Source organism: Schistocerca piceifrons, chromosome 6, assembly GCF_021461385.2.
Source record: "Schistocerca piceifrons isolate TAMUIC-IGC-003096 chromosome 6, iqSchPice1.1, whole genome shotgun sequence".
Classification (NCBI taxonomy): domain Eukaryota; kingdom Metazoa; phylum Arthropoda; class Insecta; order Orthoptera; family Acrididae; genus Schistocerca; species Schistocerca piceifrons.
This window is the reverse complement of record NC_060143.1, coordinates 543872175-543899122: the sequence shown is the minus strand read 5'-3', so window position 1 is coordinate 543899122 and position 26948 is coordinate 543872175. Positions and strand designations below refer to the sequence as shown.

At 39.3% G+C, this 26948-nt stretch overlaps 1 protein-coding gene across 1 annotated transcript in view; it reads right to left on the bottom strand.

Annotated features, from left to right (window-relative positions):
* The window catches only part of LOC124803453 (serine/threonine-protein phosphatase 6 regulatory ankyrin repeat subunit A), a 446739-nt gene that overhangs the window by 111519 nt on the left and 308272 nt on the right, over positions 1-26948 (bottom strand). Inside the window, exons 15-16 of the mRNA XM_047264641.1 lie at positions 16197-16328; positions 10242-10448 (exon numbers count right to left, since the gene is read on the bottom strand). Coding sequence (XP_047120597.1) covers positions 10242-10448; positions 16197-16328 — 339 coding nt within the window. The remainder of the gene's footprint in view (positions 1-10241; positions 10449-16196; positions 16329-26948) is intronic.

The window sequence follows — 26948 nt, the reverse complement described above, 5'->3', positions numbered from 1 at the left end:
TTATATGCTGCTGTTCATTCCGTTGGTGCTTGCTTTATGTATCATACTGTTGATTACTGCTTACATTAGTGTTTACTGTCAAATTTTGGTATATGTGTATATCTTGTAAGGGCTTTGTATTTATTTTCACAAAACAGAGTATTTTATTTGTGAAAAATTTATACATTTTTACAAACAATAAATGAGATCCACCATCATCAAACCCATCATCCCAATGATGTGTATGTATACTTAGTCAATGGTTGCATAAAGGGCACAGCAATTTAAGGCACATAGAAATTCTATAAAAAAGCTATCTGAAAGCTTTGTTCAATAGAGGAGGATTCAGAGAAAAAACAAAAATGTTAATTCAGAAGAACTGCTTCAGCGCAGGGTTTATAAAGGTCACCCTAAAGCACTAAAATTAAATATTTTCTTATTACCATAAGCTTATAGCTGGTTCATTCTGCAAAAGAAACTATTGTTTTTCTTATGGTCAGTTAGTTAGAACATTTATACTAATTGTTAATGTGACTTGTCCCAAATCTGTGTGTAGCAACATACAACAGGATTTCTGAGATCAATAAAAATTAAATCAAAAGAATATAAAAGTACACTACACTACGGCAAAAAGTTTGAACTGGTAATCATGGATAGCCAGAGTACTGTGAGTTAGAAACTGTGTGTTATTCACTGAACACTACAAATAATCATTTGGCATGAGGTTAAGTGATTTACTGTTCTTTCAGTATCCTTTAATACACAGGAACTTCTGAAGTATTTATTGAGTTCAGACAATGTAATGTTTACCTTTAAGAGCAAAGTTAATTTATAAACAAAATTTTATAGATCAGTTGACTGAACAGTTAATATGTGACAAACATATAGATACTAAAAACAAAAGCATCTTGTGAGTATTATTTCAAACAGTAAGGTAAATGATCAATATTTTGTCCCCACACAGATCCAGTTCCCATACTCTAGTCTTTGTGAATGCTTAAGTGCTATAGCCAGTCTTTGTTAGTGGTGAAGCATTGGTGTCAAGATTTCTGTGTACATAGGATAGCTTTGTTTTATAACATAAACTGCAGTGTAATGTATAACTGCAATCAGAGCCAGCTCTACCATACTGTTGAATTAGGTAGACACTTCAGAGTGTTCAGATTTGTGAGGTGGAAGTTCATGAAATTTTGACAAATTTTGTTTTCGGTCCAATTACATTATTAGATGTTTTGCCTCCTGATCAGCATAATATAAAAGTATTACTCTTGTGGCTACACAAGAAGCATTAGTCATGAACTAGGTGCTCACCTGCTCACTAGTTGTGAGGGTAATACATTCATGACAATGAACTTAAATGTATGTCTACATTTACATCTATACTCTGAAAACCTCTGTGAACTGCATGGCATAGGGTACTTCCCATTGTATAGTTATTGTGCTTTTTCCCATTACACTCACATACAGGGTGCTGGAAGCATGAGTAGTTAAAAACCTCCTGTGTGCACTACGTTAACATAATCTTGTCTTCTTGGTCCTGTGGAAGGGATATCTAGGGGATTATACTAAATTCTTAGATACAGTACTTGAAGTTGGTTCTAGAAACTTCCTAAGAAGGCTTTCACAGGACAGTTTGTGTGTATCTTCAGGTCTGCCAGCTCAATTCTTTCAGCATTTCCACAACATTTCCCCTTGGATCAAATAAAACTGAGAACACTTGTGCTGCCTTCCTTTCTATACCTTCAATATCCTCTCCTTAGTCCTATTTGATATGGGTCCCACACACCTGAGCAACATTATAGGATAGATTACATGAGCATTATGTATTAATAGCCTTCCTAGGCTCATTGCATTTCTCTAGTATACTAGCAATGACCTGCAGTCTTTTGAAATTGCTTATTTATGCATTACCATATCTGAAAGCAGTCATCAGTGATGTATGGCACTTACCACTGAAAGCACATTGCTTATGGGAACCAAAGTACATACAGAACAGGACTGTCTCCTGGATGGAGAGTGCAGCAATTTATATAAACACAGAATATTCCAGAATATGGAAAAAGGGACCAGTAGTCCGTCACCAGCTTTACCTACAAATGAGCTGATGTGATCATTCCATTTCATATCCCTACAAGTTGTTAAACACAGGTATTTGTATGGATTGACCAGTTCCTACCAGACTCATTGATACTGTCACATTGTAACCACAATCACGATCAAATCTGAAAGCAGGGTAGTCAATCATGTACAACATTAGCACTGAAAACAAATTACTTATGGGAACAGAAGTACATATGGAACGTAATTGTCTCTTGGATGGAGAGTGCTGTAATTTATAGAAACATTGAATATTCCAGAATATTGAAAAATTACAAACATATGAAATTTCAAGAACCTTTTAAAAATGATAAACACTAAATAACAAGTATTTCCTAGTGATTGGATTTTAACTGATCACCAACAGCAGTTCAACCAGTATGCTAAACCACTACTCCATATTGTACGCAACACTACTTGCAGCACTGCTCCCTCTCCTGGAGAAACAGAGAACTGCTGTTTCGAAGTGCTCATTAAAGTTGATTACAGCATCCTAGATTTACATCTTATCAGTAGTCCTCTGTATGGCTGTGCTGGAGTATCCTCACATTTGACTCATGTTGTCACATCCTCTTCACAATGACAAGCATCGAAGGTAGCCCCTCCTGTCAAAGAACTGTAATTGTCAAGTGGAGCTGCAGCTTCCTTCAACAAGAAACCCCCCCATCATTTATCTGCTCCTCTGGACTGTAGTAGGGCTTCATACAGATGACATGGGTGACACCACTCAGCTTTTGTTTCCTTAGTGCAGTGTCACAATCCTTCACTTCATCTGTGACATCCGACAAGTGACAAAGAATAAGCTATGGCCCAAAGTATCACTTTAGCAATTTTTCTGATGATCCCACTTTCCACGCAGGTGTAACAATCCCTACCAAGTCTACTGGGCTGTTTCTCACTGGCCAGTGCTTGGCATTATGAAGCTCCTGGTTCTTCCCACGTGTATCCAGCATCCATATGTGAATCAGCTGGCTTGCTTCTTAGGTCCTGGTGATGACGCATTCCATGTAGTCATCTTAAGTATTGCACAGTTCAAATAGAACTATGTATCCATTGTCATTTCAGCCTTGTGACTGTGGACCAGAAACAATGTTGTGAAGCCAGTATTGCCTTGCTTTTCTGTGTTATAAGCAAATGTCATGACAGGCAGTATTGTACCCCAGTCTCTACATTTGACATCAATGTACATTGAGAGCATGTCTGCTAATGTCTTGTTCTATGAGTCCATTTGTCTGCAGGTGGTAGGCCATTTTCATCCTGTGGGTGGTGTCACAACATGAAATTACCTCTGATACTAGTCTTGACTGGAAAAGTTTTTCCATGATTAGAGATCATGTATGGTGCTCTGTGCTTCAAAATTATATCTTCTACAAAGAATCTCACAATTTACAGTGCTTCATCAGTGAGCACAGCACTGGTTACACCGAAGTGGGAGAGGCAGTTAGTGTAGACTATAAATCATCGATTCTCATTTATCAACTTTGGGAATCGCTCCAAGAGGTCAATTCCAGTTCAACCTAGTAACGCTGCTGTGGATGGATTTTGTATCAAATGCCCAGGAGGTAAATGTGACATGCACTTCTGTCATTGGCACTGCTTACAGTGGTTCATGTAGTATCTAATGGATCAGTAGAGACCAGGCCAGTGATATCTGCATATAATTCAGTTTAGATTCTTCACAAACCACAGTTGACCTGATGATGCAGCACAGCAGAAATACTTTAGGCTAGCTGGAATGATGAGCAACCATTTCTGCCCCATTGGAGCATACTTACTCTTATCAATAACCCATTTATTAATTAGAATTCTTCTTTGATCCGTTTCTCCACCATCAAGACCTTTTTTTCCATTCAGCAGCAGAGTCATTTACTGCAGCAATGACAGATTTCATCCATGCTGCTGTGTTCCCCCAATGGATAACTTGAGAGACAGTCAGTGACCTCATGTTTGTGTCGGTTTTTGTATACCACTGTGAAGGCGTACTCTTGAAGCTTCAGTGTCCATCTCAAAAGTCACGCCAATGGATTTTTCAGACTAGTCAGATGGCATAGAGAATGAAACACCTGCAGCTGTTGTTTTGATGTTATTTATTACACAGAACCAGTTTCGATGGCTCAGTACACCAACTTCAGGCGTTAACTGATGCAGAGAGGGTGAACTCCCAATGCTGTACACCCCCATCTCTGTCAGTTAAGGCCTGAAAATGACATACTGAATCACTGAAAATGGCTGCTATATATAATAAATAACATCCAAAGGATGGCTGCAGGTATTTTGTTTCATTATGTAAGTGAATGGCTGAAGTCCCACAAGCCTTCAATCAGAAGGATCAACATATGAAAGCATAGAGAATCGTTGTCCATCACAGCAGTGAATGGTTTGAAAAAAATGTGGCTGGAATGTGTTGATGGCCAAATCAACTGCAATGTATTCATTATTGGTTGTAGAGAAGTTCATCTAGGACTTTGAGAGTACTCAGAAAGCATAACGTAATACCTTTCCAGCAAACATGCACTAGAACTGCACCTATTCCATAGCTGCATTGGTGTGAAGGTCTGTCTCGGCATTCTCATCATACATTTTTATGGCTGGATATGACATTAATGCCTCCTTAAAAACAAAGAAAGTTATTTTCTGTGCCTCACTCCAAGGCCATTTGCAATTTGGTGTCTCCCTAGATAAGTTTTTTCAAGGAATATGCCTGTATGAAAAGTGAGAGTATTGACAAAAGTTACTAAAGCACTACTTTGGACTGTACCTATGACAGAACAAAGCTCTTCGAATCTGTTGTTTTAACAGAATGTAGTCATAATCTTATTCTTAGGCATCATAAGCAGTCACAGACTGTGCTAGACCAGAGCTCCAGACAGACGAAGCTATTGCAGCAAGCACACATAGTAAAGACTGCTCTGAATGGTTGTTTGCCTTTGAAGACATTGTTATCCTGCTGTCAACAATGAGACAAGTTCCAGTCATCAATCCAAATGTTCAGGTACATTGAGGAACTTTTGTTAACTGCAAAAAGCTACTCTGACTCAAAATAGAAATTACATAGCAGCAACAATCATAAGGACCACAGGTGGTCAAGGAGAACTTTAAACTCTGCTCAAACAGGCTGTGACCGACTGGTTGCCCCACCGTCCTCAGCCCACAGGCATCACTGGATGCAGATATGCGGAGGCATGTGGTCAGCACACTGCTCTCTCAGCTGTATGTCTGTTTATGAGACCAGAGCCACCACCTCTCAATAGAGTGGATCCTCAGTTTGCCTCACAAGGGCTGAGCACACACCACACACCAACAGTACTCAGCAGACTGGATGGTCACACATCCAAGTGCTAGTCCAGTCCGACAGTGCTTAACTTCAGTGAACTGACAGGAACCGATGTTACCACTGCAGCAAGGTCATTGGCTTCAAGAACTTTGGATGACAAATGTCACAAGAAGTCACAATTCATCCCAAAATATATGTGTGTAGGAACAGCCAAATCAGTGTAGGATGGGCAGCACAGTGCCACTGACAATGAATTATGCTTCGATTCCACTACTGACAGTACAGTGGAAGAAGGTGTTATCTAACTGCGAACATGGTTTGGCCTGATTGAGGAACAACGTTGGCTAGTGTTGGGAATTCTGTGTCAATTTTCAGACACTTTCCAGTCCAGAGTGAAGAAAACACAAACCAAGGGGCGCATGGTAAAATGCCATATTAATGCGGGATTATCCACCACATAGCCAGTGCTCATGCAGGGTGTCACTGGCTGAGTGATGTAGCACAGTTCAGAAAGAAGTGGAGAAGATACTGCAAGATGATATTATTGAATCTTCAGAGTGTACTTGGTCCTCTCCTGTGGTCCTTGGGAAGTAGGACAGCAAAGAGTGCAGAGTATTTCTGCATCAACTAATGACGACTCAACAAAATCATGAATGAAGAAGTCTACTGAATGCTGTGCACTGATGGCACCCTAGATTTCTTGAGAGGAGCAAAGTATTTCTCAGCTATGGTCATGCAGACAGGTTACTGGTAGATCAAGGTCAATGAAGCCGACAGGGAAAATACTGCCATCATAACACCTAGTGGCTTCAATTCAAAGTCATGTGGTTTGAACTATGTAATGCCCCAGCCACCTTAGAGCATATGATGGTCTATCTGCTCCAACAACTCTCAAGGACAATGTGTCATTGCTATGTGCATGACACTGTAATTTCTTTGAAGACATTTGAAGAACATTTAATTTGCTCGACAACTCTTTTGAAGTGTGTTCAGACTGCAGGCCTCTGTCTCAATCTGAAAAAGTGCCTCTTTGTTGCCCAAGAAACAGAAATCTTGAGGCATCTAGTTCATGGTGATCTACAGAAAATAAGAGCCGTCTCAGATTTTCTGACTGTTAGGCGCACTAGAGACGTGAAAAGATTTCTTGTAATGTGTTCATACTACCGGTGATTCATTAACGGCTTCAGTGCCAAGACAATCTCTTGCAACAACTACGGTAAGGAGATGCCAAATTTTCCTGAAATGAGGCAGAAGGAAGGCACTTCGTTGTTCTTAAAGAGATGCTAACATCTTCTCCAATCATAGAACTGTTTATGATAATGCTGAAACAGAACTTCACAATGACACTCACAGCTTATGGGATAGATGCAGTACAGTTCAAATTCAGGAAGGTGTTGAAAAGGCTGAAAAGCTTTGGGTTTCCAGAGTACTCTTCAAGTCTGAGATGAACTACTCTACAACTGAAAATGGGTGTCTTGCAGTAATTTGGGACATCAACAAGTTCTAACCAAATTTATTTGGCAAGCCATTCACTACTGTGATGGATCACCATTCTCTATGCTGGCTGACTATCCTGGTAAATCCATTGGGTCATCTGGTGAGATGTGCACTGAAAAACAAGTGCCCATAGTTTCCAATTGTGACTTTCAGCACAATCAGTTTCATACTGCTGGACACAGTCTTGTTTAGCTGGCAACTGTAAACATTCAACAATTCAAAAAAGTCTTTGAGTTGTGTATGGCCCTGTCAGGTTGGTCATTGATGAGATTTCCTGGAAGCTTGATATCTGTCCATGGAAGATTCTCATTTGTCACATCCTCACTTCCATAGGTGGTCACCTTGATTAGTTTTCCTGAACTTGGCAGGTAGGTGAGTGGCTGGTATCATTGTACAGTGACAGCAAATAGCTCTGGCATATTGGGTAGCAGTCTCATGTAGGGTACGGCAATGGGCTTCAGCCCACAGATTGGCTATAATTGTCTGTAGTTAACTAGCAAGAAAAGGACTGTTGTGATCATTTCCAATCCTGTGTGGCGTAAAGATAGAACAAGTGGTGTTATTAACACAGGATTATTCACCAATTAGTCAGCACTCATTTAGAGAACCAGTACATGAAGCCGAGTACAGAACAATTCTATAGCTGCCAACATACATTCCATGTAAGGACCACAAAGGTAAGATATGAGAAATTAGGACTCATATGGAAGCATATTGACAGTCATTTTTTCCCTCATTCTATCTGTGAGTGGAATAGGAAAGGAAACGACTAGTATTGGTGTACAGAACCCTCCACCATACACCATATGGTGGCCTGCAGAGTATGTACATAGACATAGATGATTGATGTCTTGCAGCATAATAGTCATCAATCACTTGTCTTCTTTCACTGCAGTAAAGTACAATGTGTGCAGGGCAATGCATCATAAAAATGTCTCTTCTTTTGTGGAGCATTATACTTGGCAGAAGAGGTGGTTGTAACTGTGTTGGTCAGATGCTGGGCTGTCTTTCGACGTCTACATCATTAAGTCTATGTTCACTTATTATGGCATGTTCAACTGGTGGCAGAGATCAATATCTCTGTTCCTCAACATTTTCTATTACCTTCTGACATGTGGTGTCAACATTCACGGCTGCTATCTCTTGTGTATTCAGACTGACATTTCTGGCTGATATAGCTTCTCCCACTTTCTGGGATTTTAGAGAGGCAAGGTCATGATGGTCTTTCACAATTATGAAATGGATCACATTCGGGAGTTGGTTCCATGTCTTTTGGTGACTCCTTCCTGCTGCATTTCCTCGATGTGCTCGCACCACTTTATGCCTTCCTCTGTTATTGTGGCATCCTTTACCAGCAGAGCTCTGTACATGTCTTCTGTGACCCCTTTCATCAAATATGAGATTTTGTAAGCTTCTGCCATATTTGGATTCTCGATGTGGCATAGGGCCTAAACATTCACTGATAACAGTGAGTCGTTTCCCCATGACTTTTGTGTTCCCTGTTCTTCAGTTAAGTGGACTCACTATTGATTGTCATTAAATGTTTTCTTCAGTTCAGTCTGGTATTTGTCCTAGCTATCAAGGTTCTCTTCATTGTTCTTGAACCACTGCTGGACTGTGAATCCAAGTAAAAGTGCACTTTTACCAAACACACCATGTCATCCTATCTGTTTTACTTGATGACTTGGTCAAATCATTAGAAACATTTCATCGGGCCCTGTCCAATGTCTCCAGAAAATACTGACGGATGCTTGATGTGCAGCCGACTTGCTGCTGATTTGGAATCCATTGGTCTGCTGAATATATGGACCTCAGGAACGATGTCCTACTTTTATTCTGGTTCTTGTCCATGTAAGCAATGCCTTTTACATTATCTAATTGGAGCCACAGTGATATGGATGAGTTGTGGTACTTGGCATCTCCATCAAAAAATGTCCCATCATAATCACAATCAAGTACAAATCCAAAATTAGGGTTGTCAAAGAAGTACACTACTTAGTATTGAGAGTACATTTGTTATGGACGTCAAAGACAGACAGAGAACTGCTCCCTGGATGGACAGTGCTACAATTTATAAAACACTGATTATTCCAGAATATGAAAACATTACAAACATAAGAGATTTTGAGAAACTTAAGAAATGATAAGTGCTAAATAACAAGTATTTGCTGGAGATTGAGTCTGGACTGGCAACCCTCAGAAAAGTAGCCTGTGATGCTAATTGGTACTTCCTTCTGCATGCAGTCCAGCTCACGGCAAGTGACGTCATGAAGGCTGGATACTCATACTCATACCAAACACTTTCTATGTGATTCTTTTACCAGTCAGTGACTTGGAACTTTTTAGTGTTCCTTCCCAAGAATGAAAATCAGATTATATTTTGTGAATGTGGTGCCCCAACACCCATTAAGAATTTTTAAAAAATAAAAAATAAAACATATGCCAAGAGCTGATAGCGAACATTAAGATGGATTTGATTTTTAGTTTACTAGATGACAGTCTGAATAATGAAACCGGTTGTGAACAGTAAAGAATTTATTAGCAGGTCTTGGCAGCTGAACTATGGCATATTTTAATTAAGTCAGTTTTATTACACTTGTATGAGAAAAAATAAAAATAAAACTTCCTTAGTACCTGAAAGGTAAATTAATGCCTTACTCTGTTTGCTTCTTTGAAAGAATTTGATGGTAGTAATATGGAATATGTTATAAAAGTGAATTGTGTACCTGAGTTATTGTTATAAATTTTTTAATTATTATTTCTACTATGATACTTGGTTATAGAAACTACTTATGTTTCACAGTAATGCTGTGAATTTTCCTTCTTTATTAAAGCCTAGAAAATCTTACGGAGAACAATATTTGCACCCTTTACCCTAAAACCCACCCTTTTCCTTAGTAATTACTTTTTCACTTCATAGTTTATACAACAAAGGATTTATTACACTAACAGTCTATATTATTTTGTCCACATCTTTTCCATACATCTGGCGTGGTGAGACACTCCATACCATCTTTTCTCTTACTTCTCAACTTTCTGCCACCTTCAGTTTAACTTTAAATATTTGCTCAACCAACTAAAGAAAAAAAAAAGAATAGGCAACTTTTACATGATTTGAGTTCAATACCTGTATTTAGGTAGATTTTTGATTTAAGGCCACAAAAAGCAACATATTATTTTCCAGTGTCCTAATAATCAGCAAAAGTGTGCCTCTAAATTATAAATGGATGACAGACAAAAATATTCTGTCAAGACAAATGATAGGTTTAACTTTGCATTTTCTCAGTATGTCACTAACTGGAATGAGGAGGGCATGGGTACCACTGAACATGCACTAAAAGCTTATTCTGCAAATGAAGGTATACTTGGATAATATAATAAGAGTGATACTTGCCTGAAGATACCGTTGTACAACCATGTGTGCAATGACCTCCTTCTGCTCATTTTCAATGAGTACATCGAGGAACTCTATGTTTCGTCTGTCAGTAGCAGTCAGAATACGACCTGCTGAATCTGACCCAGCAGCCAGGGCCAGCAGCTCTGTTGCCATTGTCTCACACTGCTTACCAGCAGCTATCAAGTCTTTAGCTCTCTCTTTCTCCTGTTAGAGGCGTTTAAAACACATTTTAGTACCTAAATTATCTACTTACAGTTGCAGTAAAAATAAATTATTACATTTAACCACTAAGATTTCCCATACAAAAGAAGAATCATACAGCTATCATGAATGGGATACTTCATGGGCTTCACCAGCTACCTAATTGGAAAGTTCCTTAGCGAAAAGTGAATGTTACATCTTGTGCACCTGTTCAGTGAGGACGATTGCAATGAGCACACACTGAGTATGACTTTGCATTTATACTGCTGATGAAAGAGCAGAAAGGCTGGTGGCACATACCCTGTACTTCCATTGCATAGCATCAGGCGGTCACCAAGCACATAGCCCTAATGCAGCTGACAGATTATAATCAACAATGTTGCATGCCACCAGGCCATTACTGACTGTGAGGTTTGGAATTTAAATGAAGACATTGGTGCACGTCAGGTGATAAGAAATTATGCACCACCAAATCTTCTACATTACTGGTGAAATATCAGTGATTTAAATTTCTTCCCCATGTAATGTGGCTTGCATATGCATTTATACTACTTCACATCGTGCACCTACTTATACTTGGCAATGTTTAATTGTTTTTAATTATAATTTTAACAATTTACATGGAGCTAAAATCTGAAGATTATGAAGTATTAGAAGAAGAAAATACATATCTGGTAAGAAAAATGTTAATCACAAGAAGGGTTCTATTAGAAGGTAATCCCAAATAAAAATCTGGATAAAAGACAATAAAAATATGTTGTTCAAAAGCCATTTGAGACAGCTGTAACTTGTATTGAAAATGTATTTGCCATATGGTATTTGTGTGACAGAATAGTGCATGGAACTGGAACTGATTTAGCCATAAAATGACAAATGGAAACACCTGAGAAATGAAACTGATGTCACAACCAAAGATGGGAGATCCTGAGTAATGAACTGTGATGGCACTGTATCTAAAATAAGATGTCGTACTGTTTCATTTACTTAGTCTCTTGTGAATTCAGGGATATTGTTAAGGTCCATATAAAGGTAACTGCATCACTATAACTGAATATAATCAACTGTATCATTTACATCATAGAGGTAAAACTTACACAAGAAACGTTAGCCCTTAGATGAAATTATACATTTTCATGGCTGGCATTCTCAAAGAAAGTTCATTATGGGGATACTATCACATTGTATCACAAAAGAAAAGAAACTAAACTGGAAACTTCAACTGGATTATGACTATGTGTTGGTCAATTTGATAGAGGTTGCCTATCATCAACTTATCTACATCCTGAAATAGCAGACCATAACTCTCCATCTTGCTAAGATAATATGTCTGTGATGTACCAGTATAAATAAAGGCATAATTTTGAGGAGAGCTTTCCACCAGTAACAAATTATATAGATCACCATTTGCTCAGTCCAAGACCAGTTCAAGTTTATAAAATGTTGGCATTATGTCATTCCATTTTGTAACAGGACCAGAGAATATGAGTGCAACGATTTTATCCTAGTAGCCCTTGTTTGTTTAATGTATACATATGTATTCTTTATTTCATCATTAATTAGCTGGTAGCAACAGCGCGAACTTCTTCAGGGTGATATAAAGTTATATCACTTGCAAAGAGCAAAAACAGTTTGTTATTTCCTAAATTTGAATTCAGAAATCTCTCTTCTTAACAGTCTTTTATGCAGATTTTCAGAACTGAAAAACATCCACACAAAGTTTTGTAATCACTGTAACTTTGTTTTATTATTTTTAGGTGATATTTTGGATTTTTATATCTTATTTATATTTGAATGTTGATTCGGATTGAAAGAAGCAAAAAACTCAAGGAAATGAGTATATGACTGTTGTTTACACATAGTAATATGAGAGTGAATAAAATAAAAACAGGATTTCAGTCCCCGATCATCAACAGTTGGTAGGACTGGACCTGCACTTCTAGTATTGATGGATAGGGCCATTAGGAGTGGGGAGAGCTAGCAATTACATACTTCCAACAGCTTTGTCAGTAATGCTCAAAATGCCAGAGCAGCAGGAGCACCTCCCTCCACTGTTAATGCATAATTATAAAATTTCTTGCTCATGAAGGAGTTCAAACAACAGAAGTTTTCCACAAATTGACTGCACAGTTCAGTGAGTAAACAGTGTCGAGGATGCATGAGTTCGTCTGCCATAAAGAGTTCAAGGAAGGTCGAGAACATGTGGAAAATCAGCAACAGGATCATCACATTAAAGACGAAATCATTCATGTGGTTTGAGACATTCCTGAAGGTGACTGACAGGCGAGAAATTGCAGAACAGGTCAGAATAAGTTACGAGAGCTGTCAAGCAATCATAACAAATGACCTGCAATTCCCGACAGTGTGTTCCAGATGGATCTATTGTTGTAAATCAGAAGTTGAGGTGTTTGGAGGTCTCTCAGAAGCTTACAGCAAGGTTTGCAAAAAAAGGTGGTGCATTTTTGAGTTGGATCATTACATGTGACAAAACATGCATCCTGCACTACACTACCAAATCCAAACAAACCAGTAAGGAGTGGCAAGGACTGTCAGCTAGCAACACATAATCAGTGCTGCATATTACTGTGAGCTGTTGAAGAGGGTTAGGGATGCATATTGCTGCAAAAGAAGAAACCAACCACTTCAACTGGTCACCCTTCTCCATGAAAATGCCAGGGGCCACACACTAGTTCTAAAGGTCTCCAAACTACAGGAAATGTACTGGGCTCAAGATTGATCATCCTACTTGCAGCTCAGACCTACCAACCTGTGATTTACCTTCGCTTGGACTTCTTAAGGAAGTTAAGGGAACTTGTACGCAATTGGGTCCTCATGCAACCAGCTTCATACTATGATACTGTGATGAAAAGCCTTCCTTCTCAATGGGAAAAAATATTTATAAAGTGATAAACTATGTGGGAAAATAAATTTTTGCTTTTTGCTAATGAATTAAAAAAAAATCCCATTTATATTTGATTCATCCTCGTACAATATGTACACAGTTAAGACATAAGATCTTGCTGATGAATTGTATTTGAGTATTAAAAATGAACTTTTGTATAACAATACTACAGTTACAAAATTTTTGATTCCTTTACGATGATGGTTGCATTTTAAGTCAGTAAAATAGCTCTTAAAGAAAAACTTGGAAACCAGAAAAATATGGATCTCTGATTAACCTGTCTGGAGAACCTACGCCAGAAATGTCAGTTAAACATAGGATATAATGAATGCAATGTTCGCTACAGACACAAAAAAAATTTTGACCTGAAGCGTCCAATTAGCAGACGAATATGTTCTTGAACTAGCAAGCAAGTTTCTGTCTTTTATGACACTGTTATCTGAATGAAGTACAATGAAAAGATGATGTATACAACAGAGTTTCTGACAATTTAAGGTACATAAATTGAAAGTTTCAACTGCCGGATTACCTTGGGCTATCGATGATCCATTTGTTTTGACACAGTTTTCAGTTTTGCTACAATATCTAGATTACCCTTTAGTCTAACATTAAAATGTTGCACAAAAATGCTGTTTCTTAATCATTCTGTTTCTATAATAGGCCAATCTAACAAAAGGGGGTGCAGGGAGGAGAAAAAACTGCTAAATAAAAGTAGCAAGGAGTGACCATCAGATCCCACAAATATAATTATAAGAACTGCTGACCTATAATAAATTTTCTAGTGTGTTTCAGATTTTTTTTCATTTTTTTATTGTGAGCAGATGACATAATGTTCAACCTTCCATTTGCTTTTGTATTGTAATACTCAAGGAGAATGATAGGAAAGGATTCATGAGTGGACTCATGTACAAATGTCTGAAAGTTCCTCCTGGTGGAAAACAACATTATTCCTGTAAGTATCACAAATAAAATGTATGCTGAATTTTCATCAGCCAGTAACTGAATAATATTCTAGATTACAAAAAGCCATATTTCATATTTTATGCTATATTGGTACATGCTCTACATCTACATCTACATCTACATTGATACTCCGCAAGCCACCCAACGGTGTGTGGCGGAGGGCACTTTACGTGCCACTGTCATTACCTCCCTTTCCTGTTCCAGTCGCGTATGGTTCGCGGGAAGAACGACTGTCTGAAAGCCTCCGTGCGCGCTCTAATCTCTCTAATTTTACATTCGTGATCTCCTCGGGAGGTATAAGTAGGGGGAAGCAATATATTCGATACCTCATCCAGAAACGCACCCTCTCGAAACCTGGCGAGCAAGCTACACCGCGATGCAGAGCGCCTCTCTTGCAGAGTCTGCCACTTGAGTTTATTAAACATCTCCGTAACGCTATCACGGTTACCAAATAACCCTGTGACGAAACGCGCCGCTCTTCTTTGGATCTTCTCTATCTCCTCCGTCAGACCGATCTGGTACGGATCCCACACTGATGAGCAATACTCAAGTATGGGTCGAACGAGTGTTTTGTAAGCCACCTCCTTTGTTGATGGACTACATTTTCTAAGCACTCTCCCAATGAATCTCAACCTGGTACCCGCCTTACCAACAATTAATTTTATATGATCATTCCACTTCAAATCGTTCCGCACGCATACTCCCAGATATTTTACAGAAGTAACTGCTACCAGTGTTTGTTCCGCTATCATATAATCATACAATAAAGGATCCTTCATTCTATGTATTCGCAATACATTACATTTGTCTATGTTAAGGGTCAGTTGCCACTCCCTGCACCAAGTGCCTATCCGCTGCAGATCTTCCTGCATTTTGCTACAATTTTCTAATGCTGCAACTTCTCTGTATACTACAGCATCATCCGCGAGAAGCCGCATGGAACTTCCGACACTATCTACTAAGTCATTTATATATATTGTGAAAAGCAATGGTCCCATAACACTCCCCTGTGGCACGCCAGAGGTTACTTTAACGTCTGTAGACGTCTCTCCATTGATAACAACATGCTGTGTTCTGTTTGCTAAAAACTCTTCAATCCAGCCACACAGCTAGTTTGATATTCCGTAGGCTCTTACTTTGTTTATCAGGCGACAGTGCGGAACTGTATCGAACGCCTTCCGGAAGTCAAGAAAAATAGCATCTACCTGGGAGCCTGTATCTAATATTTTCTGGGTCTCATGAACAAATAAGGCGAGTTGGGTCTCACACGATCGCTGTTTCCGGAATCCATGTTGATTCCTACATAGTAGATTCTGGGTTTCCAGAAATATGATACGCGAGCAAAAAACATGTTCTAAAATTCTACAACAGATTGACGTAAGAGATATAGGTCTATAGTTTTGCGCATCTGCTCGACGACCCTTCTTGAAGACTGGAACTATCTGCGCTCTTTTCCAATCATTTGGAACCCTCCGTTCCTCTAGAGACTTGTGGTACACGGCTGTTAGAAGGGGGGCAAGTTCTTTCGCGTACTCTGTGTAGAATCGAATTGGTATCCCGTCAGGTCCAGTGGACTTTCCTCTATTGAGTTTCTTTCTGAGTTGCTTTTCTATTCCTTGGACACTTATTTCGATGTCAGCCATTTTTTCGTTTGTGCGAGGATTTAGAGAAGGAACTGCAGTGTGGTCTTCCTCTGTGAAACAGCTTTGGAAAAAGGTGTTTAGTATTTCAGCTTTACGCGAGTCATCCTCTGTTTCAATGCCATCATTATATTATTTTGTAATGTTAGGTATATATTATACTGTGTCAATATTATAGCTTATTAATTTTTTTATGTTTAAGTACATATGAATATGAATTTATCATCAAAAGTAAGCTAATAGACTCACCTTTGTAGAAAGTACAACAAAGATATTTGACAATTTAGCTGCAGTGTCAACAGGAGCTGGTGACACCAGGATGAAGTCTTCAATTGTTTTGTTGTTATTGTTTTTGCTGCATATCATCAAGTTGTAAACAAACTGAAAATTTCAAAACAAATTTATAGCGTGGTATGCAATTTTTTATTTTTATTTTTTAAATCACAGTCTTACTTTACATTATTACAATGCTCCTGCTTCACTCAAATGATCACAAATTCTGAATGTTCATGATGGATTAAAAGTGATTTCTGGGTCACAACGTGAGGTCAGTGGCCACTCAACCAAGTATTCTGTGCATACCTCACACACTGCGTCAAGGCTTCAACCTATCACCAAATGTATTGCCTTGCAAAATTCAAACCAACCTTTAATCAATCATGAATTATCAGGCCAGTAATATACTCTGCTAAGAATAAAGAATACAAATCTGTCAATTGTAGAAAAATCAGATGAGATCTTCAAAGCAAAGTTTCCTAATACTCTGAGTTAAGCATAAATATTACATTCAATTTCACACCTTTATTGTTACACGAACTGTACGAAGACCGTAGAGATTAGCACACCATAAGCTGATACCATACATTACAATTACACCTGATAATTACATCTTACACACAAGAAAAACAGACATACATGGGTACATAAGCAAATATAAAAATGATTCCTTATCTTTTAAAATCAGAGCAACATTTTATATTTTGAATTTATTCTGCAGAACAATTGGATTAAATATAAAACAGATCATAACATATTACTATGCTTTTAATAATCTCAAAGGAAATGTTTCTCTATTATTCAGGACAATGAAAATGATGCTGATTGAGTCTTCAAGGGAATAGACTGGTAGTCATCAGCCCCTAAGATCACTTGGTGCTCGGTTCATAATATTATTGGGGTAAGAGAAGGGCAGCACTCTTCTACTGGACTGGAGGTAAGCCAGCTGACAGGAATTAGTTCTGCAAGTTAAGGAAAAAGAGATCATTCCTGGGGAATCTGAGAGTCTATGGTGTTATACTTTCAGGAATGTCACTGGTCTACAGTAAGTCAGACTGTATAGGACTTGGCTCAACCTCAGACTGGTAGTTAAGGTGTGAGTGGTAAGTTGCTGATGGTTTTATTTTCATCATTGCAAGTATTGGTCATAACCTGTCTTATTTCCATAAAATTAAGGAGAGAAGTGACATCATGGCCCCTCCCAGCTGATGTTGCAGGGGATGGCACTCCTATCTCCACCCCAACCCTTGGGCACACCTAGATAGGTCGCTACTCTGGTATCCTGGCCTGGTGAGTCTGAAGACTTGCCAGAAGTCACGGAACTCTGTAACAGACGCTAGGCAGTACTGCAACATCTTCAGGTGCTGGTATCGCCACTGAATGTGCTGTCCATTGAGCCATGCCTGGCTTGCCAGCCTAATGGTGCCTGCAGCCACCCTTTAAAGTTAACAGTGCAAAGGCTCAATTTCAGAAGTGATTTTTCTGAGTTTTGGTATCATTGTCACCACAAACCATTGTTGTGTTCTCTGGATTTGCAACATCTTAGGGTTTTGCTCTTGAATACTTGTTGGACTTGTTATTCTGTGGTGTTGTCTCTTTTGTCTGTTCTCCTCTTGTTGTTGTTGTCTTCCTGTTTGCTGTTAGCGTCTTGCTGTTGACAGCCTGGCTAATGGCCACTTTCTATAGGTTCCCAAGTTCGATTCTGGTCACTACAATTTGTGATGAGGTAAAAGGTTTGCTGTGTCACACAGATTAGAACAGAAACAGCAACAACTGCTCCTGCAGCAGCAATTGAAATGGTAGGTCTGGCAGCATTTTCACCAGCAGCAATGGTAACAGTGGTAGCGGACTGAATTGCTCCATCAGGATATTCGGCTTTTGAAGGATCATGTGCAAGTTCAGAGTCCCCAATCTGTGTAGGTGGTGGTTACTTGCCAGGTCAACAGCTACCCACCTGCACTTCCGCCTTTTAACAATGCTGAAGAGGATTGAGACACATATTTGTAGTGAATGAAACAGCACTTCACAGCCTTTCAGGTCTCTGATGATATTCTTCAGTGTCCATTATTCCTTTCATGGGACTTTTCCAGAGATGTTTTTCTTCCTGAAGAAGTTGGCTCAGTTCCTGAATTACATCACACTCAATTTTGAGGAGATGTGTTCCTTGCTTTCCACTGTGACTTGAGGTTCATCAATGTTACATGCAATCTTGGCAGTCGAATTACACTTGGGTGACTGATTTTCAAGGTTTGGGCCACTGTTGCGATTTCCTTGTATCAACTCTGATTGCAAAACCTCATATACCAACTCCTTGATTCGAGAAATAGTAGTCCAGTTTGCTCCCAGTACAGAGGTACACACTGCTGTTCTTAAGCTGGATGACCCTGCCTTGGATGATATTTTGAAAACTGAACACTCTTTTGACATCATGCAGGAAGTGTCGAGCATCTTGTGGTTCGGCAACAAGTACCAGCAGTTCAGATGCTGCATTGTGTCCCGGGAAGGGGGGCAAACTCTTGTGAGCACATTCCAGACAGCAGCAGAGATTAATTGATTTCTGACGTGCCATGGCCTCTGAACATTACAGCAAAAAGCCTGCCCCCCTCCCCTGATGGTCAACATGAGCAGTGGGGTTCTTTGTCATATCTAGACTGCTTCATGGCCCACCTACAAGCAAACTGTCCCAATTGTGGGGCATGCTGCACCTGTTGTGGGAAGATGGACATTTCTCAACTGTCGGTTGCAATCTGGCGGGACATTAGGATCCTGTTCTCTACATGCATCTAGGGACAGTACATGAACTTCACGCAATTGTTCCTCAGTGCAGTCCTTCCACTATCAAGCTGTTTATTACCCTCACAATTGTATATCAGGATAGCCATTTCCAAGTTGACACAAAAGCTACCATTTCCTCGGTCAACCTCCAAATGTATGCTCATCCTGGTTCCCTTGGATTGGCCTTCCCTCATGCATTGTTTGTGCCTGGTGACTGTTCGTTACCCCTCCAGGATCAATTCACAATTACAGCTGCCTACAAAAAGATCACATGGCTGATATCTTTGTTGTCGATAGTCACCTTGTGGGCAATGTTTTCAGTCTGGTTGCCTTCTCACTGTTCGGATTCTCCATCACATATGCAGTCACCTCTGACACCATTCCCTTCCAGGAGCTCAATGACCTCTGTGCCACCTTCAAGCCTATATTCAAACCTACCCTGGGGTGTGCCATAGATTTCCAGGTACATATCTCTTTATGACCAGATACGGTGCCTCATTTCTGAATGACACAACCCACTCCATTCTCCATAAGGACAACCATTATGTAAGAACTCTACTACCTCCATGAAGCTGGGATTATTGAACCTGTTAAAACCATCACTTGGGCTACAATGATGACAGTAGCCAGGAAACCCAATGACTCCCTCCAGCAACTGAAGATTTTAAAGTGACAATCAGTGTCAAGGCACAAGTGTAAACCTACCTCATACGATATCCAGAGGATCTCCTCACAAAACTTGTCAGTTTATTCCTCGAGTAATCTATGGTTCTATTGTAGACTTTTGTTAAATCTGAATTACTTTTGGACGAAATCATTTTTCAAAGAAGGTAATGAGTTTGTTAACGAGTTTCCTTTTTTTCATTCATATCATGAGCACTGTAAACTCCAAATTAACTCTTCTGATGGAGGAGTTCAAGTGACATCGATGAATATGTCCCAAAACAGACATAAATCCCATACTGGTATGTTTCATGGATGAAGCTATTTTCATCAGGTCACTCTCTATAGAACAGTATGAACCTATAAGTACTATTGCTGGGCACTCCCACTATGACCACAGAATCTTCCTTTGACAAAGCTTTACGTAATGATCTTACACCCTCTATCAGCTGATCAACATTAGCAGGTGGTTTAAAAAAGCTGCTGAGCTGGTAATCTGGACCTAGATCATCCTGAAATTGTTGGCCAACACCTGTGCTATGTGAACCACCTAACAATAATACTTTCTTTCTCTTTATAGATTTTTCTACCTCTTTATTTCTCAAATTCCTTTTGAAAGTTTGTTGTGCCCTTTCTACAGCTTTATCCACATATAGGTCACCTTCTTCTAAATGGGACTACAGATGTAATATATTTTCCACATTAATGACAATAAAGTCTGGAAAAGTCCTATGTCTGTTCCATCTATTACCTGCAGCCACTTCCCAATTCTATCTACCCTTCTCCCTCATGTAACCTGCCCATGTGTATCCTTGCCTTGTCTACGAGTAGTTCAGCTTGATGAGCTGCAATGCTTTGGTCCTGTTCCACAATTTTCTGATCTCTAATGGTATATCCTCCGACACCATTGCAGAGGCTCATTTAGTCCCCTGATTTCCTCACCACTACAGTTGCCTCAATAGAAAAAGGTACAGCAGGCACCATACCACAATCCAAAGTTAACAGTCCTAGCATTTCTCACTCATGGTAAATGACACAAGTACACCTATAATAAATTGATGGAGTACTGAATGAAGTGAAGAAATGTGTTTTAAAAATTAGGAAAAACACAAAATACTACACAACATTACTGAACCAGGCTATTTAAATTTACATTATTTTGCATTAATGTAAGTCAGATAAGAGAGTGTTAATGACTGTCATTTCTACCAAATACATACACTTTCCTAGTGTTCATCATCATTTAGTTTAGTTGAGCATAATCACTTTGACAGTGTCACAGCTGCTAATCCACTTTTCAGAGTAGCATTTCTGGAGATATTGGGTTTGCCTGAAGCCTGGAGTACAAAGGATTTCTGCCTGAATCTCAGTCACTTGAGTTGTGAACTGCATTTTCAAGTCCCCCATTTTGGTATAATATGCCAGTGCCACAAATACTGACACTCATACGCCAGCCTTTAAAAAACATGTTGGATGGCATCAATGTGTGCCTTCAACTCATGCACAAGACCTCTGCATTTGCTTTCCACCAACTCTCATATGCCTTTTCTTCAATATAATTTATAGTCTGGATTAACTTCCCATTCTATTCCCTGAAACCCCAAACTTGAACTATTTATAATAATCAGATGTCATTCACCATCTGAATATTAATGGGGATGCCATCAATAAATTTTCTGCCTGAAAGAAAACTAAATATATTTCACAAATATAATTTCTTGGAGAGTGGAGGATTTTCTTTGAAAAATCTGGCATTATGACAGAAAAACAGGAAATCTTAAAGTTTCAGCTATTAGAATGATGAAACTTTCTTTCCCAGGACTTGACATCAAATCTTTAAGAACAGGGACCGATGACCTTTGCAGTCTGGTCCTTCAACCCCACAAACCAACCAACCTTTAAGTACTCTCGTACACTCTCAAACTTTAAGTATGAAATTTGTGCAAATATAGGCATCCTTCTGTGTCAATAAGGTCTTGAAATTAAAAACTTATTTGTAATAAGGCAGCTTCTATGAGAGCAAAATGATCACAGGTCATAAACTGTTTGTGAGATTTGATTTATTATGATAGCATTTGGACTGTAGTGAATGATCTTATTGGGAGATTAATCATGACAATCTACAGACTATTTGCAGTGTGTTAGGAAGTACTATCTATCCTATTATCATCTAGTGTCTCCAGCTGACAATATGAGACTGTTGGTGTGCACCCTGAATACCACAAATAGCCCTTAAATCGATGCAGCAGGTATCCAAAGAAGATTCTATGCCATTGATGCATCTTTGTCTGCACGTATTACAGATTGCTGTTTATGCAAACCAGACCTGTGTCAGTTATATGTGCTATAAAAGAAGTAATACACTGCAACAAGTGTGGATACATGTTTTCAGAATTGACAGAGCCACAAATTTCAATTTTTGAATCAATTTCCGTTTATCACTCACTGTGAGGAATCACAGAATATTTCATTCAGGACAGTCTAAGTACACCTTGCTGTCCATATAATTGTGACAACAATGGAATAACTACAGCAGTATGAGTAACACACTGAAATGGGAAGAAACAATTTAAAAATGAATCTGATTTGCAATTAAAGTCAAACAAAAACGACTAGATATTTATGACTACTGAAGCATAACAATGTTACTTTAATACACACAGCATTCAGAATTGATGGCTATACTGAGAACAGAGTGGAAGTTATAACTAGGAAATTATGTAAAAGGACACTAGTACAAAATTGATTGCCAATTTGTAAAAGTGCACAATATCACAGCACAAAACAAGTCCCTTCTTTAGCTGCATCTGTACTCTAAAACTACTATTAAATATGTGGCAGAGTATAGCCCAACTTCTCACTGTACCACACATCAGGACCTCTTCCTGTCCCATTTGTATAAAGAATGTGGGAAGAATGACTGCTTAAATGCCTCTGTGGGCACTATAATTAGTCTAATCTTATCTCTGCAGTCCCAATGAGAGTGATACATGGGCACTGTAGTATAATTCTAGATTCCTTACTTGGTACTAGTTCTTCCATCTTCAAGTCTTGGCCAGTTCAACTTTTTGACATTTCCGTGATGCTCTCCCATGACTCAAACAAAAATGTGACTATTAGTACTGCCCATCTCTCTACAATTTCAATATCCCATTTTAGTTTTATAGTCCTTCTGTGTGAATATTGTACACATTACCTTGAAAACAAACATCTTAAACTATTAGTAGTCATCTGTTAACTAATCAACATAAAAATATAATTTGGTCATTTTCCATTTAGTGTTTTATTTTACACATTCCTCAATTTGGTCTTTTCAGATTAATAAATGCAGAAGTCCAGTGCTGTGGGTACAGCCACCATCATCGGTGAGTTTATTTACTTTCTTAATAAACCATAGTGATGTTCACATAGCTTTTTTCCTCCTGCAGTACAGATGATATTTTGGTACAGAGTGTCATGTACAGTTTTTGTGGTTTGCACACTGCCAATATTTTATCAAAACTTACGAAAAACTGTACTCACAAATCAGAACACACAGATTTATGACTGTGGTTTGGCAGTAAGTGAGATGGCTCCATGGTAGTCTAAGCCAGCTGTCTGTAATAAAAGAGTTTAAAGCTGGTGCGTGCAATATTAACAGTGACACTCCATTTTGCTGACAACACAAATTATAGCATACATGATTATTATTTGCTACCACCACTGTACTAAACTTAACTGCTATATTTAATGCTTGATAATAATGCTCTTTTGCTGATACAATCCCTCCTCTATACTGTGATAAGAAGTTATTCCTTAACTGACTGAGCTGGCGTCGTGTTGTTGGCATCAGGAAGCTACAGAAGTCTGCATATTATTTCATGTCAAGCCAGTATTCTAATTCTGCGGTTAATTTGACGTAATTTTAAGGCATTCAACCTGGTAGCAGAGTTTACGTCAGTTAAGTGGTTAGATGTGTTAAAACAACGCTAAACTGTTTGTGTAAGTTAAAAGGAATTCCATCAGACTCATATAACTGGGCGCATTATAACTTGACCACGAGGTCTTAGGGAAGCTGGAGAAATACGTTACAACAGGTAAGTTCTCTGACGTAGAGGCAGAAACATTCCACAGACGTTGCTACTCAGAATCGACAAAAGAAGACCGCAGGGAGTGACACAAAGGGCGTCAATGAAACCAGCCCTTTCGCTCGGGCGTTGATTCTCGGTTATTTCGCGGACGAAAACGTCAGTTCACAGTGCGATGTGCAGCAGGAATACGTTCTTCACACCCTTTGACACTGCTGACACCCATGGGTGTTTCAGCCTTTCTCTAAGGACATTGCCCGCAGGGGTTCGATTCCCGGCGGGGTCAGGGATTTTCTCTGCCTCGTGATGGCTGGGTGTTGTGTAATGTCCTTAGGTTAATTAGGTTTAAGTAGTTCTAAGTTCTAGGGGACTGATGACCATAGATGTTAAGTCCAATAGTGCTCAGAGCCATTTGAACCATTTTTTCTAAGGACATTGTATGGTTGCATCCCCATCGACCGTGATCGCAACTGTTTGGATCGCAGTGCGACCACAGTTTTTGCTCTCGTGTTTGGAATGGAACCACTAGGGACTGTTGGAAGAAATCTGAACGTGATCCGGAACAGCTAAGGATGCTTGTGTTTTCTCAGCACTCGTAGTTTTCGTCCTCTTGCGGCGTGATCATGGGGGGGGGGGGGGGGGGGGTTGTGACATTAACCTGTGCGTGAATAGAATGGCAAAGGGTTCGTCTAAGAATCCCCCGTTCGGCGAAACCCTCGGTGTCGCCCACTCGCCTTTGTTGAGCAACTTATAAATGTGCCTGTGCAGACAGCCACCATGATGAGAGTACCAGACGCCTGCAAGCAGGCTACGCTACAACTCTTCCACTGCTACAATCCTGCTCTTGCGCCTGATAGTAGGCCACCTGGGGTTGAAGAGTGTCGAAGGGGTCGTTGGTCTGCAAGCCTCTAGGCCTTCGTCATGGGTTCCGTCTGTACAGGTACATTCTTAAAATTCTCAACAGAGCTGAGCAAGTGCCACTATTGGCGATTTGAGTGTTCTTAAAGGGACCCTATGCCGTTTTATTCATGCATTTGGCAATGTCACATCCTCCTGTCATTACGACACAGGACGACACAAAATGGGAATGCTGAGAAAGCATAAGCATCCGTAACTGCTTCGGATCACGTTCAAATTTAGTCGAATGGTTTTCAACAGCCCTTAGTGGTTCCAACTTGTAAAGGAGAGAAAAAAATGCGATCGCTGTGCTCTGCAAACTGGTGCGATCACGTTCGATGAGGATGTCCTTAGAGGAGGCTTGAAACGCCCATGGGTGTCACCAGTCTCAAAGGGAGTGAAGAACATCAAGGAATGTCTTCCATGGCCACCCGTAAGAGAACTGTGTGTTCTGTACATTGGGCATCGCAGTTCTGATTCCATCACGGAGGTGTCAAAAGAAGGGGTGAAATGTGGGTAAGAGGGGCTGTGACGATCTTCCTATCGTGTCACACGTCCAGGGCGACACTGAGCAGAATTGTCATGAAATTTGGTGCCAGTGTGACATCATTAAACCACCTTACACTTTTTTTTTGCATGCAGCACTGTCGAAACCGATTTTGATGTCGCACTTGTAATGGTTCTATATTTACGTGACCATTACGGCACTCCAACCCCAGTTCTCGATACCAGTAATATCGTACTACTTTTCTGTGAAGTATCAAACATATTTTTGTGACAATATTCACATTTGGTTTTATTAATGTATAGGTACTCCGATGTATCGATATATTACAGTGATATGGTTCTTGAGTGTATTCATTTCTGTGAGACTGTCGTAATCTTTGACTTACTTGTAACCGTTTTGGCGCGAATGCACAAAGAGCAGTCTTTGTTTCACTTTGCAGAAGTTGTAATTTCACTTTGTAAAAAAACAGTCAAGTCTTGTGTTTGGTTAAAGTGGAAATTAAATATATGAAGATTGATACAAAACTGTTTTCTTGATGATGTGACAATTAAGAAGAAGTATACGTGAATTTACAACAAGTTTAATAAAAATGTGGATCGTGACCACCAAGTCAAAAATTATTTCTACCATACCATTGTTCTGATCTGGGATTGTTTGATCATTAAGAATTTCCTGAAAAACCCATTTGTTAGGTCTTCAAATATTGCTAAAATACAGATCTGGACCTTCTAGCAGTCAAAGGGGAATCACCCTAGAATCAACAAGATGAGTCATAACAACTTCGACAAAATCTACGTGGGGATCCATTCAAGATAAGTGCCAAAATTAATTACTTTTTTTCAGTGACTTCATTATTTCCATTCTGACGATACCATCCACAGTCAATAACTTTGTTGTTGCCTGATAAAACGAACATATGCTGCGTGAGCAACATTATTAATCTGATTTCTAACCTACTTTGCAAGTGGTGGTATTGTTAGACAGGGAGCCACGGTTTTGCATCATAACAGAGAAAGTTGTACGCGCCTTTGACCCAAATTTTAAAGTTAAGCGTCGCAGTGTGTGGGAATCATGGTGTTCGAAAACGTGATCCTTTAGTTCTATTGTGCAGTGTAGTTGATTACAGCAAGCGAGCTCAAATGAAGTATTTATGAAGAGGCTTGCACAGTTTGGTTTGGTTTGGTTTAAATTTAATACTGGTTTGGATCAAACCAGTATTGAGATAAAAGATGAAATATACTTAAAACAATTCATGAGAAAAGAGGAGGCGCGCCAGTCAATCACTTACAAACCCATACCTCATTATGAACCATGGTGGGCGTATGTCTTTCTCTGGTAGACACACGCGTAGCATATCCAGTCTCAACAGTTGATGTCAACTGTTGTACCTTCATCTGACTAGCAACTCGTACAAGTCACCAAAGTGCGCATCATTCGCGACGGCGGCCGAGTTTAGGTTCGTTCTGCGCATTTGACGTCACAAAACACAGTCAGCCAATGAACAGAGCTCGACTGCAGGGCAGAGCACGGACGAATGTCTTCAGTTTTAGAAACGTTCAGTCATAAATAAAGTAATTGAACAAAAGCAATGTCTTGATAGCAGACTTTCCTTTATAGAAAGTTTGGAAAAAGCATTATTTATACCAATTGCTTCATATTCTATTAATTGAGTAAACCAAACAAGCAATAAGCCTCCTAATTCAGGCGATAGCAAGGAAAGGTGTTTGTATCATTCTCACTAACCGCTTTTTCTCAATAAAGAACAGCGGTAATTGTTTATTTCCTAATTTACTTCGACCAAACGTAATTCGTAGT